Genomic DNA, 19,734 nt, shown 5'->3' on the forward strand with positions numbered 1-19,734 from the left:
AGGTCGATGAGAGGCGGGGTGGAAGTGGAGACTTCGGTTCCATTCCCGGCTGCTCCCAGCTCCTGGGAGTCTTGGGCTTGTACGGGTTGTTTGTCGGGAGACACATACGGCTCGAACAAAGGATCCCTGTCCGGGACAACCTTGGATTCCGCTGGGCCCGACTCAGACATGATTGGTAACAAAATGTCAGACTGTGGCTAGATAAGGTACTCTCTGCAAGATTCCCTTTAGAAGCAAGAATAAGTCCAATGTCTAGCAAAGGAAGTTTTATTGCAAAAAAGGTCCATTATAGTCCACTGTCCTGAATAGGAGACTCAGGATGGTACATGATCATTGTTACCAATGAAGAGCAAGCATAGGATACAGAGTAACAATACCCATCTGGAACAGCCTCCCCCCACAGTTCTCAAAACAACATCTTTCAGTCCTGGGAAGCTGCTCTCCTTCAAGGCCAATGCTTGGTGGAACGGTGTTAGCCACAACAATCTCCTCTGGTGGGAATGCTGCCTGGGAACTGGTGCACCTGGGGAGAAAGCACTTAAACACTAGAAGCATTAGAAAATGGAGTCAGTACAGTTTAGAAACATACTGGACCTGACAACTGGCCCAAGGTCACCCAGCTGGCTTCAAGTGGAGGAGTGGGGACTCGAACCCGGTTCTCCAGATTAGAGTCCTGCCGCTCTTAACCGCTACACCAAACTGTTTCAAAGCTACCCTTGCATATTGGATGGCAGTGGAGGAGTTCTCCATGACCTGCTTCAGTGAAATCTTGCCTTGTTTGAGACTAGTTGTCTCAGAGCCTGGATCTCCTGCGTTCGATGGGAGCTGGAGGCAGTGTGGTCTCTTAAAAACGAGGAGGGTTTTCTGACATGTGTTCTGCTTCCCATTTGTTTCACAGACAGGGCAATGCACAAAGTTTCATAATCAGTCGCTCCCTCCTCTCCAGTACAAGACGCCCCCTTCCTGGTAGAATTCTTGTTCGAGCTCTGCCTATTTCTGCAGAGCTCTTTTCACCTGCCTGGGTATATCAGTCATTTCACCTTTTTCCAAAATTTGCATACATGAGCATGTGTCAGGTTCTGCAGTCTTGTCTTCTCGCGATTCTGATGTTACCAAATTACTTGCTATGGGTCAGTGCCTTAACCCTGATTAAGATACCAAAACCGTTGCGCGTCCGCACTTTTGCTTGTGGACAGGAATAACCATTAAGGACTTTAAGCTCAGAAACACACTGGAGCCCGGTGTTTCCGTTGCTGCATTCCGAGCCGGTTGATGCTTGCAGACTACCTTCAAAAGCAGCCCCTCAACAGGACACGTTACGCTCACTCGGCCCAGACTGGCAAAAGACAATCCTTGCTCCCTGTTTGTTTTGAGATGGAGACGGACCCTGAGACGCCCCCAGAGTGTGTGCCTGCTGCACTCAGAGGGCATGTCATTGGCAGTGGCTTATTCATGGGCATTCTCTTTTCCTGCCTTGTGGAACATGCTGCCCAAGGAGGTCAGGAATGCCCCCACTCTCCATATCATTTTGCAGAACGTGCAAAACAGAAATATTCAGGAGGGATTTGAACAGTAGTAGAATGAAGCAGCTCAGGGAGTCTATAAGGGACAATAATATAGTCTGTGGCGCTGTTTGTGCGTATCGCATCCTTTTTTTCCTTTGCCTTTGTCTCCCCCCACCCAATTATGGTATGTTATGCATTAGACCAGTTTTCATTTGCATCTTTTTTCAGTTGAGTAATCCTAATCCTACTCCATTGTTCATTGGAAGTATTTGCTATTTGATTGAATTGCTTTTCATATTTTGTAATCCATCTCATTGAGAAAGGCGGGGTATAAGTGAAGTTAATAATGATGATGATGATGATGATGATGATGATGATGATGATGATACTACTACTACTACTACTACTACTAGTACTAATAACATTCAATTTATATACTGCCCTTCAGGACAACTTAATGCCCACTCAGAGCGGTTTACAAAGTGTTATTATTACCCCACAACAATCACCCTGTGAGGTGGGTGGGGCTGAGAGAGCTCCAGAGAGCTGTGACTGACCCATGGTCACCCAGCTGGCTTCAGGTGGAGGAATGGGGAATCAAACCCGGTTCTCCAGATTAGAGTCCCGTGCTCTTAACCACTACATCAAACGGGTGTCTATTCCCATGGTAATTTTACGGTTGATCTAACTTTTTACAATGCATAATTCACACCAGACTTCCTTGTCCTGATTTGTGCCTGTCATGAGGAGGACGTACGTCTAGCAGGCTTTTTAGACATCAAACTGGCCACTAATTCATCTTTCTAATCAAGCCCTGGGAAAGCAGAGCTCTTCTGAGGAAGGTGAGGGCAATAAAAGCTGGCAGAGCAGTACTCCGCTTGCTCAGCCTGACAGCTCACAGCTCTCCTTGGGATGTTTGTTATACCTGACATCCTGGGAGGGATAAACGTGTGCTGCGCTAGCCTTTGGGGTGCCACCATAAAGCAAATTCTGTGGCGGACATGCATAAGGGCAGCTTAGTTGTGGAGGACAGGTTTTAACTCCCTAGAATGGAGGGCTGCTGCTGTGTGTGTGTGTTGTGTGTGTGAAAGAGAGAGAGAGAGATTGGCAACCCGAGAAAGGTGGACATGGCAGAAGCTGGTCCCTGTGCTTCTCCAAAGATGTGCACCCATCCTGAATGGATAGCCTGATATTTTTTTGTAACTGTGGCGGTTAGGCATTAGTAACTTCCGTTTCCCCCTTTTTCATTAGCTGTTAGGCTAGTGCCCTGCATCTTCCTATATACAATGTGCTTTGTATTTTATATTCTACAGTAATCTAATAAAGATCTTTCTTTGGTGAAGTTCAAGCTGTGTCAATGTGTCCTCACCCATAGGCCTTCATTTTATCCCTTGTTAATACTTTGCCTGCCCTGCCCTGGATAGCCCAGGTGAGCCTGATCTCGTTAGATCGCAGAAGCTAAGCAGGGTCGGCCAAGCAAGACAAGCAGCTGATCGGCGGGTTTAAAGGCCCCTTTCCATGCCGCTTTGCAGCAGCACGGGAAGGGGCATTTAAAACAAACCAAATGAACCAGCAGACCAGTTCGGAAGTTCGTGGAAACGAGCTTCCACAAACCGCTTGTTCGGGAGCCACGAACCGGGCTGGTTCGTGGTTCTTTTTGGTTCGTGTCCCGTTTTGTGCCCATCTCTACTTAGGACACATCCAACTTGCCCAAGGTGCCTTTCAGAGAAGCCTGTCTGCCAGTATTCATCTTCAGAGTCCCAGGACAGTTTTCTCGGCATCCTTGGGCATCCCCTGAACACAATTTGAAACCTGCAGCCCCAGTGGTTAGGGTCAGTTTTTTGGTGGGCGTGGTTTCCATGAAAGCGTCTTCCTTCCCCTCTCTTGCAGCTCATTTGCAGAAGCTGATGTCTGACAAGAAATGCGCAGCTGAGAAAAAAGCCGAAATGGAGAATGTGATCACACAGGTCAGTATGCAGCTTGGCAGTAGGAGGAGGTATCCCAGAGTTTGTCAAACCTACCTGATGCTCTGAAAGAGGGAGGGAGAAGAAGTGAACTGGTACACCAGGTTCCGTGTGTATAACATTGCAGACTTCCTGCTAGTCAAACTGCAGCGCTGGATATAGTTCATGGGGCGCTTATTTGCCTTAAGTTCCAGAGAATGGATTGCGCAGGATTTCAGGCCCCTGAGTCCAGCCTAGTTTCTCTCCAGGCATAATTCAGAGTTCGGGTTTTAATTTGCAAAGTTCATTAATGGCATGCAGCCTATCTACATCGGTTTGCTCCCTTCCCCTCTCTCTGGTCTCAGTTTTTTAAATAAGCTTGGTCCAAAAATGCTCCCTTGGTTATGCACACCAGCTTTATGCACCAAGAGGAATCTGCCCAGGTATACGGGCTTTACTTTCCCTGTAGGCCTAGTAAAACCTGACCGTTAAGTGAGACTACCAGGAGATCCTTCTAGCTTGCTCATTGCACCCAGGCAGACTGTTGACTGTAAAACACAATTACTTTTAGGGCCTGCTCTTTATTTATTTATTTATTCATTCAATTTATATACCGCCCATCCCCAGGGGCTCTGGGCGGTGAACAGTTAAAATCTATAAAAACAAAAACTAAAATCAATATACAAATAATAAAACAAATTAACAAGGTGCAGTGGTGGGGAGAACCTTCCCCACCCCAAAGGTGGGAGGCCGACAGGGCACCGCCCCCTTCAATCACCAAACGCCTGGCGGAACAGCTCTGTCTTACAGGCCTGGCGGAACGATAATATGTCCCGCTGGGCCCGGGTTTCCATTGACAGAGCGTTCCACCAGGCTGGGGCCAGGACTGAAAAGGCCCTGGCCCTGGTTGAAGCGAGGCGGGCTTCCTTAGGGCCGGGGACCACAAGTAAATATTTATTCGCTGATCGGAGCGATCTCCAGGGAATGTACAGGGAGAGGCGGTCCCGAAGATATGCCGGTCCCAACCCACTCAGGGCTTTAAAGGTAAGAACCAACACTTTGAACCTGATTCGGAATTCAACCGGAAGCCAGTGCAGCTGGCGCAGGACAGGTGTGATGTGTGACTGGTAAGGTATACCAGTCAGGACCCGTGCCGCCGCATTCTGGACCAGTTGTAGTTTCCGGATCAGGCCCAGGGGTAGCCCAGCGTAGAGTGAGTTACAGTAATCTAGCCTGGAGGTGACCGTTGCATGGATCACTGTAGCCAGGTCCTGGGGCGTCAGGTAGGGGGCAAGTTGCCTGATCTGGCGAAGATGGAAAAATGCAGACTTGGCAGCCGCCGTGACCTGAGCCTCCATCGATAGGGAGGCATCCAGGAGCACACCCAGACTCTTTACCACTGGCAAAGTTGCCAAAGTCTTGTGACTTTCGGCAGGGTTATTCCAAAGAGCCAAGAAAGCCGTAGCTTTCTTTAGGAATAGGGCTTTCTGACAGTCCTGTTGCATCCGCTGTGCACACTCAACGAGCGTCCCTGCAGCAGCCCAAGAAACTTTGGCACGGTTGCCTCATGCCGTTTGTATTTTATTTCCTGCTGAGGGGTTAAAATTGAGCACTTTACAAAAAATCTGTGGACCCACAGCCTGTTCCGCTTCTTGATACTGAGTTCTTTGTACCTATTTGTGAGGAGCAGAGAACTGTAAGTATCAGTCTGAAACTACTGACTGGTTTCTTGTCCGTCTGGCTGTCTCAGAGCAGAGCCTGGGGAGAAGCCGGAGGACGGATTTCTGCAAGCCTCGGCTTTTTAGTTTGTTTAGTAGGTGTCTCCTAAACCTGTTGATTGCACTGATTTACATTATGTAATCCGCCTCGGGTTTCAGTGAGAAAGGTGGACTATAAACCAGAAATAAATGTTTAAAATTCTGCAGCTCGCAGAGAGTGCCGCACTTGCACGCGCTGTTAGCTGAAAGTGCCATCTGACTAATTCGTGCCCTGCGTGCCACCCCACCAAACACATGATTTAATATGAATCATTGTATCTTAGAGCTATAACCTTCTACGTTACCAGAGTACCTCTGACCATGTAGACAGTCATTCCCCATCCCGGTAGTATCTTAGTCATCCCTTATGTATCTGGAATGAGGGGAATGGCTTCCATAAATGCCTTCCCTCTCTCTCCTTAGCATGAGTTACAGCAGGTCAGGGGAGAGAGTGAGCTTTCCACAGTGCCCAGAGGAAAGCAAGCTGGAGAAAGAGGAATCCTCCCCCCCCTCCCCAATCCAGCTTTGCTTTTTCTCTGCTTCCCCAGCACAACAGTTTTACTCTTTTCTCAGCGTCTGGCTTGCTGTTTCCCAAAAGAGGTCTGAGCACTGGGGTGAGATTGAGGAGAAGGGTTCGTTGGGAAAGGATGGGTTCCTTCCTTCTCTGTAGCTCATGGAGGCTTGCAGTTTGTCCACCTTCCAGTCCTGGTTATAGTTGTTTTAAGGTGGGAACCATCTGCCAACCGTGAGTCCTTGCCCACTTTCCTAGAACTGAACAGCCCCCAAGTGGCTTGGCAGAGGTGGCTGCTGAGCCCCTGAGTATCGTCAGAATAGACTGTGGGCGTCATGTGGGCATCGCTGCCCCTTCTTGAAAGCTGATGGTAATATCACAGCATGTCTGAAGTGCACTGAGTTTTCCCAACTCATCTGTGAATATGGAGCTGCAGGATGATCGCTGGCCAATTTAAATTCACCTTTTCTGCAAAGTATTTTCTTCCCTTCTTGCACTTCCTTGCTTTGGAGCCTCATTATTTTGAGGCATCTGGAGGAGTTCTTTGGACTTGTTTGTGGGGTGTCATTTTGAAAAAAACTCACTGTTACTTCTGCTGGCACAGCCTTGTCATTTCTTACAATTGCTGGGTCTTGGGTGACCCTAGGGGACTTGTGTTTTATTACAACAGAAGTGGGGTGAGTAGAGTCTTTTATTGCTGGTATAATATGCTCATCTTCTCTCACGCTTTTGCTCCTCGTAGTTGGACAACTACAGCCAGCAAGAGCTTGCAGATCTGTTTGTGAACTACAACGTGAAGTCCCCCATTACCGGAAATGACCTCAGCCCCCCTGTCTCTTTCAACCTGATGTTCAAGACTTCCATCGGTCCAGGAGGAAACATGCCAGGGTATATTTCACACGCAGGTTGATCTTGCATTTTCTGTGCTTGGGGAGGGCGACACATTCTGGGACCATTAACTGAATCCCTCTTCATGCAGCCTGTTTCACTTTTGGTCTGGTTCCCTCCCCTTCTAGAGGGATCATTGAAACTTTCCAGGGGAAAGAATTTTATGCCCAGGCAGCAGTAATGACAGAAATGACTATGGAGGAGCAGAAGAGGGGTCTGCTAAGTTGTTGGTCTGCTAAGCCTGGCGTCAGAAAAAGAGCTTAGTTTCTAAAGGATGGAGATGTATTTTCCCATGTTTGATAAGGTACAGCAGGGGGTGGGACAACCAGGGTCGCTCTCCACATGGAACTTGAGCTCAGCGGAAGCCAGTTACGACTCTTTGTAGAAGTGACTATTTGAATCCACAATGTGTCCTTATCAGGAACCACCTACACAATTCTCTGCAGATTTGGAAAACTAAGCCCAGCCTAACGTGGGTTTGTTTGTGTTTTATGTTGGGTGGGACTCCAAAAAGAGGCAGGGATGTGCAGGGGGGAGCGGGGGAGACAACAGCATGAAGTCACTCCGAAACCTGTAAGTGATGACACACAGCTCTAGGAATTGTCAGAAGCACCGGTAAAACCATAGAGTTTCCAGCATTTCCTAGAGAGAACTGATGTCACTTCAGGTTTTCCCCGGACATGACATCATGCCTTAGCCCACTGGGATTTTTTTTGGCTTTTGCTTTTCTCTGCCTGCCGCTTCAAGCCAAGGTGGGAACAGCGGGTTGCCAGTGGTAGGTCTCCTGCCACAGCGGGATACGGCGATGATTCTTCATTAGAGTGCAGAAAGTGAAATCTGTTAGTGTGTCCCAGTGAGGATCGAGGAGACTGCGGGATCCAAGGTTGGGCCTCAGTTCACAAATGCAGGCGAGGGGGGAAGCCTGCAAGGGAGATGCCGACGCTGAAGACTCTTATTTCCAGCCACGTGAGGGACCACCCTGGGAGGAGGTGCTAGCTGAGCCCCAGGAAGTTAGCTCTTACATTGCACCTCCCAGCTGGCAGGCACGTCGCCTTGCTGATAAAACAGGGAAATCAGGCTTCTCTGTTGCCTGCTGTGCTGTTCTCCTCCTTCCCAGCAAGTCTCCTATCATCCTCTGCGTCTGTTTTTCTTTAAAGCTACCTGAGGCCGGAGACCGCACAAGGGATCTTCTTGAACTTCAAACGCTTGCTGGAATTCAACCAAGGCAAACTGCCTTTTGCCGCTGCCCAGATTGGGAACTCCTTCAGAAATGAGATCTCGCCTCGCTCAGGGCTCATTCGAGTCAGGTATTGTGAAGGCCTTCTCATCTCCTAAAGGGCTCGGTTGGGTGTCTTCATCCCTTCATGTTCAAGCAAATAAAAGCTTGTTTCTGGCAGAAACACGAATCAAGGCAGCGTGAAAAGCCTTTCTACCATGTTCTCTTCCACTCAGGTCTCCCTGCATTCATTTGCCTACCATGTGGTTCCTTTCTCCTGTACTCAAAAATTTACTTGGGGGTATTCGTTTTTGACAGACCCTATAACTTTTGAGAAGGTTAACTATTTTAAATACCCTGACCTGGACAGCCCAGGTGAGCCTGATCTCGTCAGATCTCAGAAGCTAAGCAGGGTCAGCCTTGGTTAGTAATTGGATGAGAGACCTCCAACAAAGACCAGGGTTGCAGAGGCAGGCAATGGCAAACCACCTCTGTCAGTCTCTTGCCATTAAAACCCCACCAGGGGTCGCCATAAGTCAGCTATGACTTGAGGGCAGGATTTCATTTTTCATTTTTTTAAAAAAATTTCAACCATTTAAAATACACCTAAATATACGTGTAACTCACATTTACTTTGCTTCCTGCTTTGACTTGAGACGGACCCCCAGATTATAGTGTGGAGTTTGCTTAGCTTTTTCATCTGGGGCTCTGCTGTGCAATTTGTGTGTGTGCGTTACTCACTTCGGGGGAAATGTCCTGGCGGCTATTAAACTATTCTAATCCTGCGGTGTAATCTTTTCTTAAAAAGAGAATTCACTATGGCAGAAATTGAACACTTCGTGGATCCCAGTGAAAAGCATCACCCCAAGTTTGAGAATGTAGCTGACCTCCATATCCTCCTGTACTCCTCCAAAGCCCAGACCAGTGGGCAGTCGGCGCGTGCCATGCGCTTGGGGGATGCTGTTGAGCAGGTAATGCAGCCATACCTTGTGGAAGAAAGGGGTGGGGGAATAAATCTGGCCTGACCCCACTTGCTAGTCGCGGCTGGTTAGTCAGCTGGATGTTAGAGACCCATAATGTCTCTTGGCTCAGAAAGCAGTGGTCCTTAACTTTTAATGCTCACCATGTATGCAAGATTATCATTGAATGCCTTGAAAACAGCCTTCCAAACAACATTATTTTTATATATATATACGACAACAGCAGCGAGATTATTATATGCACAAAAACGGAAACATTGGTCAAGATGATGGAACTTGCAAAGATGGCTAAACTTACTTCATTGATTAGAGAAAAGATATTATCTACATTGATTGCTAACTGGAAACCCCTTACAGACTTTTTGAATGAAACAGAAAACTATGAATTGATGATTAAGGGGTGGGGGAAAGAGAGAAATTGGGTAATAGAAAACAGAGAGATTTATTTTTTGTAATTATAGAGTAAGTGTTAAGTTTGTGTTTTTACTTGTGTTGTAGAGAAAATTGGAAGTCACTTTATTTTTTAAATATCTTTTAGCTTTATATTTTTTATCTTTTTGTGTTTTTTTCATTTTTGTTAGTTTTTAATCTCTTGGTTTTAAATATTCTTAATAAAGTTTAATTTAAAAAAGCCTTCCAAACAAGACACCTTTATTTGCATATATGTATTTATGATAGACACAGATTTCGGGCATATACTTGGACCCCATCAGACAAATCCTTAAAGTTAGGCTTGATTTCTCTTTGCAACTATTTGTGTCTGGGGGAGAAATCTGGGATTTTATGCTCGGTGCAAGGCGATCAGTATGAAATGGCTCTCTTTCTCTGGATGCCAGAGGCCACTGCAGGTGGGGGAAACCAGCTGTCTTAAATCCTCATGAATGCCCCTAAAATTAGTAGACCAGATGAGCGCTCCCTCCCGTTAAGAATTACTAGATTACAGCATGTTCTCCAAAGCTGTGTGGACTCAGTTTGACATGTGTTCATGTGTATCCTTATTCATAAGAGCAACTGTGTTGCCTCAGTTTCTGGGAAGCAATGGAATTCTCTCTAAGAACAGATGGGAATTGCGGTCCTGTGAGAACATGGATTTCTTACTGAATTCTCAATATCTCCCCAGAGCTATTGGTCTTAAGAGTTTGTGGGGAAAGATCTAATGACTTAACTAGTGTACGGCCTCACCCTTTATCACAGTCTTGACCACATTGATAAAAGACTGAAGGGTTGAATCCAGTGAGTGAGGAATCTTGCTTGAGCATGAGCAAACTGAGGGGAGTTTTGTCCCTCGGTTTGCAGAAAGGAGTTGTTTAATCCAGTCTTCTATCTTTGATTAACTCTGGTTGAACCTACCACTTCAGCGTAAACCATCAATAGGAATTACCTGCAAGGTATGCAGCTAATTTTTGTGTACTCGTCACCCTCCAACAGTGGTGTTGGAATCAATCTGTAGAGTTTTTTTCTAAAAAAATACTTTGCCATAAGGACGGGTAACTTCTGTAATGTTTAGATTTTGAGGAATTGTTGTGTGTTCCTGTCCAAAACAATGCAGTGTCTTCAGTGTGTGATCAGAAGCCGTCTCTGAGCTGGAGTGTGTCTTGTCTTTCTAGGGCGTAATCAATAACTCGGTGCTGGGTTACTTCATTGGCAGAATCTATCTCTACCTCATCAAAGTTGGCATTTCCCCAAACAAGCTTCGCTTCCGACAACATATGGAAAACGAGATGGCTCACTATGCTTGCGATTGCTGGGACGCAGAGTCCAAAACATCCTACGTATGTGGCTGACTGGATGGAGGGGGGAAGGTTTTGTGTTACGGGGACGTTTTGTCATTTTCACCAAGAGCTTTATAGGCCGTGGAGTTGTGTGTTCTGATGAAGTCTTGTGGCGTAGCAGCATTACAAAGCTTTAACTTTTCTTACCTCTTACAGGGTCCCTCGACCTGACCGTTTGTCTTACGATGTGGTTTATGAAGGATTTTTTGCATGCAATCCTCCTCAAATCGTACTTGTTCAAAAAGGAATCCAAGGGATTCTTGTCCGGATCGAAGCCATAACATTAGAGAAGAGCATTGCTCCAAGGGAGCTCTGGGGCCATCAAGAGATTCTGAAGAGACAACCGATGGCTTAAGGCTGATTTATTAGACTCAGAACAGGTCTCTGATCTGTGATGACGAGATCGGGAACACCCTTCCAAATCACATGGTTCTCCCTTCTGCATAAAATCCACTACCTTCATTCTATAAGAACTACCCCATGTTGGTTCCGAACAATAATTGTAATTTGCTTCTAAATATTGTTGTAAACTGCAGTTGGGAGCTAACCGCAGTTTCTAAAAGTGGTGATTCAGACATTACTTTTGGCAAATTCATTTTCAGCTTTTAAACTGTGAATATGCCTGTCTATCAATTTCGCGCATCCAACATTTTATGAAAATGTGCAGTTGAATCAGTGAAGCAGATCCACTGACTTCAGTTTAGTTTAGAGGGGTAGCTGTGGTGGTCTGCAGTAGAACAGCAAGATTTGAGTCCCAAAGGGAGGTCTGACTCTCGAAAGCTTACACTGTGAAAATCTTATTGGTCTCTAAGGTGGTATACTTGGGGTATTTCTGAAAAAATTGTGTCAAAATATTCACGTTAACTCTGACACTCCAGAGCAGTATGTACTTACCTAGCCCTCTTTACTGAAGAAGTTGCTTTAATTGGATTTCATCCTTAAAATTACGAATTCAGCTTTCTTGTTGATTAAGGGTTTTTTTCCCTCCCATGCTGCGTCACTTTATGCTTTGTTGTGACCCAGGCCTTTTGGCCTGCAAAGTGGTGAATCACAGAAATACTCAAGCACAAGTCTTTGGTGTATGTTCTTACAGTTTCTTCTTTAAAAAAAGATATGTGCTCAGATTTACACAAATGCACAAGCTTTATGTTTTTGCCCTGCATACCTAGTCAAAATTCCCTTTGTTTTAGTGGCAGGCACATGTTTTCATACACTTGCAATGTGGTAAAAAAATTTATATCTGAAATCTGAAGGTACAGTTAAGGACCGGGCGCTCTTTACCCTATCTAGCCAGTTTGGTGTAGTGGTTAAGAGCAGCAGGACGCTAATCTGGAGAACGGGGTTTGATTCCCCACTCCTCCACGTGAAGCCAGCTGGGTGACCTTGGGCCAGTCGCAGCTCTCTCAGAGCTCTCTCAGCCTCACCCACCTCACAGGGTGTTTGTTGTTGTGGGGATAATAATGACATACTTTGTAAACCGCTCTGAGTGGGCATTAAGTTGTCCTGAAGGGCAGTATATAAATCGAATGTTATTATTATTATTATTATATTATTATATCTGGGAGTATTGTCAGGAGAGGCAGCTCGGACTGATTAATGGCTCAGTGAAGAAAGGTAAATGCTTTCGCTTCTGGCTGTCTTTCAGGGGTGGATTGAAATCGTTGGCTGTGCTGACCGCTCCTGCTATGACCTCTCCTGCCATGCCAGAGCCACCAAAGTCCCTCTAAATGCTGAAAAGCCTCTGAAGGAGCCCATATCCTTTTAAAAATACCCCAGTTCTTTTCCAAGGGAAACCGCAAAGTTTCTTTAGGGTTTTTCCTTTTTTGCTTCTGAACAAGTTTCTCATGAGTAACGAAAGCACCTTTCAAAGTCTTCTAAAACAGAATCTCACTCATAAGTTTGTTGCCTTTGTTGTTAGTGTAGCTGACATGGGTTGGTTGACTTGGGATTAATTTAGATTAGCTGCACTCACTGGTTACCCCGATCTATTTTATGCACATTTTGCAGCATGGGCAAATGGAAGAATCTTAAGCCCATATGTTTACCGAGTGTAAAACACAGGTAAGTTCTTCTAGTAGATACCGGCTGTGAACTGTGACACTAAGACATGTTTCATAGCAGTGCTGTAGCGCAGGGTTTCTCTCATTTGCAAGACATCGCACAACAGTCTGCAAAAACACTCCGATCCTGTTTGCATTCCTTAACTCCAGCTGCACAAAACAGTAAACGTAGTTCAATTTGAACCAAATAAGGGAGCCATCGGCAAGGCGTATAAGAAGGATGCCAAGCTGGTGCTGGAATACCTCGCCATCTGCGACGAGTGTTACATCAACGAGATGGAGAAACTATTGAACGAAAAAGGGTAAGTGATGCCTGAGCCCCCAGGTCAGGTGAATCGGGCATTTCTGTCATTTGTTTATGCCTTAACACTTCGGCCAGAACTTCATCCAAATGCATGTCTTTGTTCTAAGTGTCTAGTTTTTGATCTTGGAATATATAGGTTTTGTTGACAATGTGTTCTTTCTTTGTTCCTGGAACTCAGAGAGGGGTGCCGGTCCGTTTCCCTACCCTGAGCTGTTTACCTTCAGCTTTGTTTGGCCTTTCCTACCTGCTCAACCTTAATTTTTTATTTATTTTCGACTTTTATTCCACCCTCCCCTCATTTCCAGCAGGCTCAGGGCAGATTACAAATACATAAAGGTTAAAATATATAAAACAGTTATTATAAATTAACAATACTAAAAACATCCAAATTTCAAAGTGGGTTTTTCTGAGTATTTGGCCTGCCAAGATCAGATCTGCTTGCTCATTGGGTCTGGGCCCCCATATAGCTTCAGTTCTTTAATTCTGGACTTAATAATAATAACATTTGATTTATATACTTGAGGAAGTCTGACTGAAGTGGAATCTGGTTTTTATTTTTGCACTAAAAAAATGCCATTTCTGCTGTGGGCTTTTGGGGAGAAGACATCAGCAGTTTTGTCAGTGTGGCCTTTTCTTCTTGTTTTGCGTATGCATTGTAACATCACAACATTTGGACATTAGGGGAGTTGTGGCTAACCTCTACAACACCCTGTTTGAGCACCACAGTTTAAAAGAAAATTCTGTGTTTTGACTAGCTGAGTAGTTCCGGAGAGAAAGTTTACGAAACTAAACAGGATTTTTTCTTTAAAAACAAAACAACAACAGTGCTACAACTTTTTTAAAAAAGGAGAAATCCTGGACTAAAAAAAAACCGAAACACAACACACTCCCCCCAAAAGAAGGCAAATTTACTGCCAAAGTCACACAACATGTAAGAAATAATGACAACATATTAGGGCCAAGACTGGTGGGGAGGTGGGATGAAGGGGGGAGAGGTGTATTTGCATATTACTGTTCAGCCAATCAGGATGCAGCGGAATAAAGGGGAAGGCGAAAGGTGGGGCACCGATGGAAACGTTCTGCTCTTCAAAAAAGCCGTCTTTACTTCAGTGTAGAAACCACACCAGGGTTTTGCACAGGGAGAAAACCTGCACAGGGAGAAAGGCTCTTTCTGCGTTGGATGCAGCCTTCCGATGTGCAGAACGCAAAAAAGTCTGGGAAGGAGTTTGGAAACGGAATCAAGGTATTTTGACTGTGCATGCAGAACTCAGAGACGGCGAAGCTGTACGGGGCCGGAACAGGCAAGAAAACCTCATGCAAAAAAACTTTGGGCAGGGGAGAAAAAAAGAAACTCAGTTTAGGGCTTCTGCAGAGGCTGCTCCTCTGTGGCCTGGCTTGGTGCCTTGCCTTCTGTAACCCCCTGGCTGCCTCAAGGCTTCCCCCCGCCACTTCAGTAATTTTATTCCTTTCACCCGCACACACCTCGAAACTGCCCCTGACTTTGAAACTCTTGTTCTCCTTGGCAGGGAAATCACCATTGAAACTGAAGGGAAAACTTTCCAATTAACGAAGGCGATGGTCACTGTGAAGAGATTCGAGAAAACCTTGCATGGTAATTTTTCTTCAAATGTCTGTACTGTTTCCCCCTGTACTTGAAGTGGCTTTCTGTAATCAGTACAATGTTGTATAGCAAAATTGCAATGGAATAGTGTCACAGCATCACAGCCCGAGTCTGGCCTGGCTGCAGACAAGCTCACATCACAACCTACCACTCTTAAAAACCGTAGGCAGTTGACATTGCCTGTCCAGATTCCAATACAGAAGCAATTTGAAGCCCACCTCACATCATCCCAGTCATATTCACTCTTTTGTAGATGCCTTTAAAAGAAAACCGAGCAGTTGGGAGAGCCGATCTCTCTCACACACACACCACACACACACGCACACAGAGCTGCAACGTCTTCTCTGGTTCAGCCCTGACTTCTTTGGGACTCATAGGCATTGCACCCAAGTTGGCCCTTGTGCCACCCTGATAACTCCTCTGGGTTTTCTAGTGGAAGAGGTCGTTCCGAATGTGATTGAGCCCTCGTTTGGTATTGGAAGAATCATGTATACGGTATTTGAGCACACGTTCCGCATTCGGGAGGGAGATGAGCAGCGAACGGTAAGCTTTCCTGCAACTCCCCTTACGGTTGCCCTCCGTGCACGTCTTCTCTCGGGATGTGTTTGTTTACTTATTTATGTTCTTTCTAGTCTTGTTTCTCACTGAGACTCCAGGAGGATTGCACGGTGTGAGTCAGTACAGTCAATTTCAAAGGCATTTCAGTAAACATGTAACAGGGCACAATCATGCAAATTTGCAACGATTTAAAACCAGCAGAAATCTAATACAGAGTTGAAGAAATGCTGAAACAGAGCATAAGCAGTTCTAAGACAAATACATTCAACAACTTAGAACACTTCAATGGGATCAAACTTGCAGCAGTAGTAGTAAAGTCATCACTCCCAATTCCCTTTACTGATGCATCTTTTTGAGACCTTCTGTCTGGAGTAAAAAGCTCTCTTGAATAATTCAGTTTTGCATAGTGCGTGGAAGGCCGGTAGAGTGGGAGCTTTCCTGACCTCTTCAGGTATGCCATTCCATAGAGCGAGGGGCTGCCACAGTTTCCTTCATTTCTTAACTTTGGGGAGCCAAAGCAGCTTACAGCACTCTCCTTTTGTTGCTGCTGGTCTCCGGGTAAGGTGCAGAATACTACACTGAGAGCCAGTTTGGTGTAGAGGTGAAGAGCGGCGGGACTCTAATCTGGAGAACCGGGTTTGATTCCTCAGTCCTCCACTTGAAGCCAGCTGGGTGACCTTGGGCCAGTCACAGCTTCTCGGAGGTCTCTCAGCCCCACCCACCGCGCAGGGTGATTGTCATGAGGATAATAATAACGCACTTTGTAAGCCGCTCTGAGTGGGTGTTCAGTTGTCCTAAAGGGTGGTATATAAATCGAATGTTGTTATTGCCCAAGTCATGCCGATTTTAACAGCAGGTGTCTCATAGGCTAAAGCATTCTTTTTCTCTTTGCAACAGTACTTCAGCTTCCCTGCTGTCGTGGCTCCATTCAAATGCTCTGTCCTTCCCCTGAGCCAAAACCAGGAATTCATGCCATTTGTGAAGGAATTATGTGAGTAACCCTGACACTGGGTGAAGAAGGTCAATTGCATTGATGGGCTGTGGGGAAAGGCTGTCCCTTCCAGCACTGCTTGTCTGCAGATACGTTCATGATCTTGGACTAAGGAAGTCTCATGAGCAGCTGTTGCCATGAGACAGTAGAAACCTTGTTCATGGTTGAGATAGAAACCATTGTACTCAGGGATCAGTTAGCATTTAAAGGTATATATTCTCCTTTTAGGTGGGTAGCCGTGTTGGTCTGCAGTAGAACAGCAGGATTTGAGGCCAGTGGCACCTTGGAGAGCAACAAGATTGTCAGAGTGTAAGCTTTCAAGAGTCAGAGCTCTCTTCTTCAGACATGAGTAGGAATGGAGATCCCTGAGCCTTTATATCCCAGCCAAAGGTGGGTGGGCTGTTAGACGGGAGGGCATCAGGTTGTAAAGGTCCAATGCAACTTGATTAGATGGGAGGGGTGGAGCAAAGGAAGATGTTATGATGTAAATGTGCAATGGTACAATGCAGCTTGATTGGAGCAGAAATTAGCACCTGTAGTGAGATTTAAAAAATCCTGTCTCTGTTCAGCCTCTGGAGGGTCCGTTGTTCTGAATTTATGAATGAACTCCATTTCAGCATTCTCGTGTTGCAATCTTCCCTTGAAGTTTCTCTGTTTGAAGACAGCCATTTTTAGGTCAGCAGTGGACTATCCTGGAAGATTAAAATGTTCTCCCCCTAGTTTCTGAGTGAAGTGATTTCTAATGTCAGATTTATGTTCATTTATTATTTTGCACAGCGACTGACCTGTTTGCCCAGCGTAGAGAGCAGAAAGGCATTGCTGACACTAGATAGCATATAACAATGGAAGATGAACGAATGAATGAACTTGAGGTAGTCCAACTGGTGGTGTTAGGTCCAGTGATCGTACTGTCAGTCCCTCCCTGATGCCCCCTTTGTGACACCCACCCACCTTTTGGCTGCGATATATACACTCAAGGGTCCAAAGAAGGGAGCTTTGACTCTCAAAAGCTTACACTCTGAAAATCTTGTTGGTCTCTAAAGTGCCACTAGACTCAAATCCTGCTGATCTCCTTTTGGCGTTGGGTAAAAGACTGGGGTGGGGTGGGGTGAGGTGGGGTGGGAAAACTGTGCTTTGGGCTAGAAGACCCCCAGTTTCATGCCCAGCATCTTAAAGCGTACCAAGACGAAGAGAGATCTTGGAAAGCTGCTGTCTATCCCCATCTAGGCCAATCAGGACAGTGTTCCTGACTCACTACTTTCAGTTCTCTATTTTGTCGCTGTTGCTGCTTAGCAGAGTATAAGAGCTGTGACCCTTTTTGAAAAGAGAAGGATCTCTGAGTCTAGATTTTCCCTTTGCAGCCCTCTCCCCCTTATCAATACATGCACCCTTCTGCTATTGCTGTGAGCCTTGCATTTGAAATGGCCGCCAGCCCTCTTACATTCCCAGTTTGAAGCACACGAAAGTTGGTGGCAGAGAAGCCTAGGAAGGCGTGTGCGCTTGATGCAGTAAGGGGGATTAAAAGTCAAGAATATTTAAGTTGCAGACTGGGGAAGGAAGAAGTTTAAGTGAAGACTTCCGATTCTGAGCATGTTAGTGTCTCTAGGACCATGTATGGTCCCCACACACCTCATCTTCTCAAGCCGAGTAAATTGATCTGAATTGTGAACCTCCGCTTTCCCCCCTCCAGCTGAAGCACTCACCAGAAATGGAGTCTCTCATAAGGTGGACGATTCCTCCGGGTCCATTGGCAGGCGTTACGCCAGAACCGATGAAATCGGTGTGGCTTTTGGGATCACCATCGACTTCGACACGGTCAACAGGGCTCCTCACACAGCTACCTTAAGAGACCGTGACTCGATGCGCCAGATACGAGCAGAGGTAGGGCATTCAGGTTCAGCAAGCTTTGATGTGGTCTGGCTGGCGCGTGCTTATCTAGTGCGGAGCAGTGGGCGGGGTGGGGGGGAGATAGCCACATTGAATGGAAGGAGAATTAAAAAGGGGTGGTAGAAAGACAGTGAAGGTGGACTTACTCCCCTGTCAAAAGATGGAGAAGGGGATTCTAGCTATGGCTCCATAGCAGGGTGTTCTCCCAACAACTCTTGAACTATGCAGCTCCAAGATAAAGCAAGGAATCGCTGGGGCTCCCGGCCTTAATCTAAGGAGACGCTCAGAGCTAAACTACACAAGGCGAGTTACATGAGGACACTCAAGTGAAGGAAGATGCAATCTTAGCTGGGAAACAGAGTTTGAATTTCACCTCTCTACACAAAGCTGGCAAAGATCGCTCCTCAGAGAGTTTGTTAATTTCCTCTTTGCTGCCTGGAAGACTCTTGCCAATTACTAACAAACCCTCTGAGGAATGATCTTTGCCGGCTCTGTAGAGAGAGGTGAATTACAAATTACGCTTCCCGGCTAACATTGCATCTTGTGTAATTTGTCTTGTGTAGTTTAGCTCTCAGGCAAGAACGATGGGCCCAGGTACTGAGGACAGGGACAGGTGGCAGCTACGGCCAGCGAGGGTGGCCAGTGCTGAGATCAGAGAAACGTACCTTTGTTCCACTGTTGAGTTTATCCTTTCGAGGGAAGGAGGAGTCGGCAAGGCCGAGCCCTGCTCAAAGGAGTCCTTCGATCGCATCGTTGCCCACCTGCCTTTCTGACTGGCACAGTTCCAAGAGGACAGAACCATGCAGTTCTTCAGAGCGCGTAGCATAGCCCCGAGTAGGTTGTGATGTGTGGAGGGTCGCCTGGCAATGCCTCCTCACTGACCTTCCTTCCTTTTTAGATCTCTGAGCTTCCAGCCATTGTGCGGGACCTTGCAAACGGCAACATGACTTGGGCCGACGTGGAGACGAAGTATCCACTCTTTGAGGGACAAGAGACTGGCAAAAAGGACACCATCGAGGAATAAAGCTCACGCCTGGCAAAGAAGCCTGACCAAGAAGTCCACTTTTTACTGTTCATGTTAATATGAAACGTCTCGCGTGTATTCTTCAAAACCGCGTTGTATGCGTGCCCAGGGACATGTTTTGGTTATTTTTCTCCCCCCTCATCAACGGCTGCCTAATTTTAACTCCCGTCTCCAATAACTGCAATTAAAGTGAATGGAAATGCTGGTGCGGCTTGCTTTCACTGCTTATGGCTTACATTCTTCAGGAGATCTTTGGCACCCTTCCTGTATCGGATATTTGCTCTAATTCCTTCTACTTATGGACTGTTGATAGGCTGTAAGAAAACCCTAAAGTAATAGCCTCCCCATTTGCCCGTTCATCCCTCTGAGATAATAGCCTTATGACAGAGGCACCGTTCAGTGCCAACTTTGCAGCTGGGAAGTTGAATTGGAAGTGGAGTGCCTTGCCTAGATTTTCATCTGTCAAGTTCTTGGTAGAGATAGGATTTGAATCCAGGTCTTCCTAGTGTATGCTGTCCACCAAGCCATGCTGTGTTTGAGCTTACTGGATTAGAAACTGTGGCAGCACTTCCTCCTGTACAAGTTTTCGGCTCCTTGCATCAGAGGAGAATGCTGCCATTAGGAGGAGAGATCTTGTGTGTGTGTGTGTGTGTGAGAGAGAGAGAGAACCTATGATTTCCCAAATATAAACACACTTTCAGATCTTGTCCAGTAGAA

The 19,734-nt window shown here is 46.1% G+C and overlaps 1 protein-coding gene across 1 annotated transcript in view; it reads left to right on the forward strand.

The window, feature by feature from the left end:
- GARS1 (glycyl-tRNA synthetase 1) overlaps nt 1–19,221 on the forward strand; it is a 43,882-nt gene extending 24,661 nt beyond the window's left edge. The window contains exons 6-17 of the mRNA XM_054991076.1: nt 3,396–3,472; nt 6,459–6,604; nt 7,762–7,911; nt 8,629–8,791; nt 10,408–10,572; nt 12,218–12,325; nt 12,789–12,934; nt 14,463–14,548; nt 14,991–15,100; nt 16,013–16,106; nt 17,797–17,987; nt 18,892–19,221. Coding sequence (XP_054847051.1) covers nt 3,396–3,472; nt 6,459–6,604; nt 7,762–7,911; nt 8,629–8,791; nt 10,408–10,572; nt 12,218–12,325; nt 12,789–12,934; nt 14,463–14,548; nt 14,991–15,100; nt 16,013–16,106; nt 17,797–17,987; nt 18,892–19,017 — 1,562 coding nt within the window. The 3' untranslated portion in view covers nt 19,018–19,221. The remainder of the gene's footprint in view (nt 1–3,395; nt 3,473–6,458; nt 6,605–7,761; nt 7,912–8,628; nt 8,792–10,407; nt 10,573–12,217; nt 12,326–12,788; nt 12,935–14,462; nt 14,549–14,990; nt 15,101–16,012; nt 16,107–17,796; nt 17,988–18,891) is intronic.
- The last annotated feature ends 513 nt before the right edge of the window (nt 19,222–19,734 follow it).

This window comes from Eublepharis macularius, chromosome 11 (assembly GCF_028583425.1).
Source record: "Eublepharis macularius isolate TG4126 chromosome 11, MPM_Emac_v1.0, whole genome shotgun sequence".
Classification (NCBI taxonomy): Eukaryota; Metazoa; Chordata; class Lepidosauria; order Squamata; family Eublepharidae; genus Eublepharis; species Eublepharis macularius.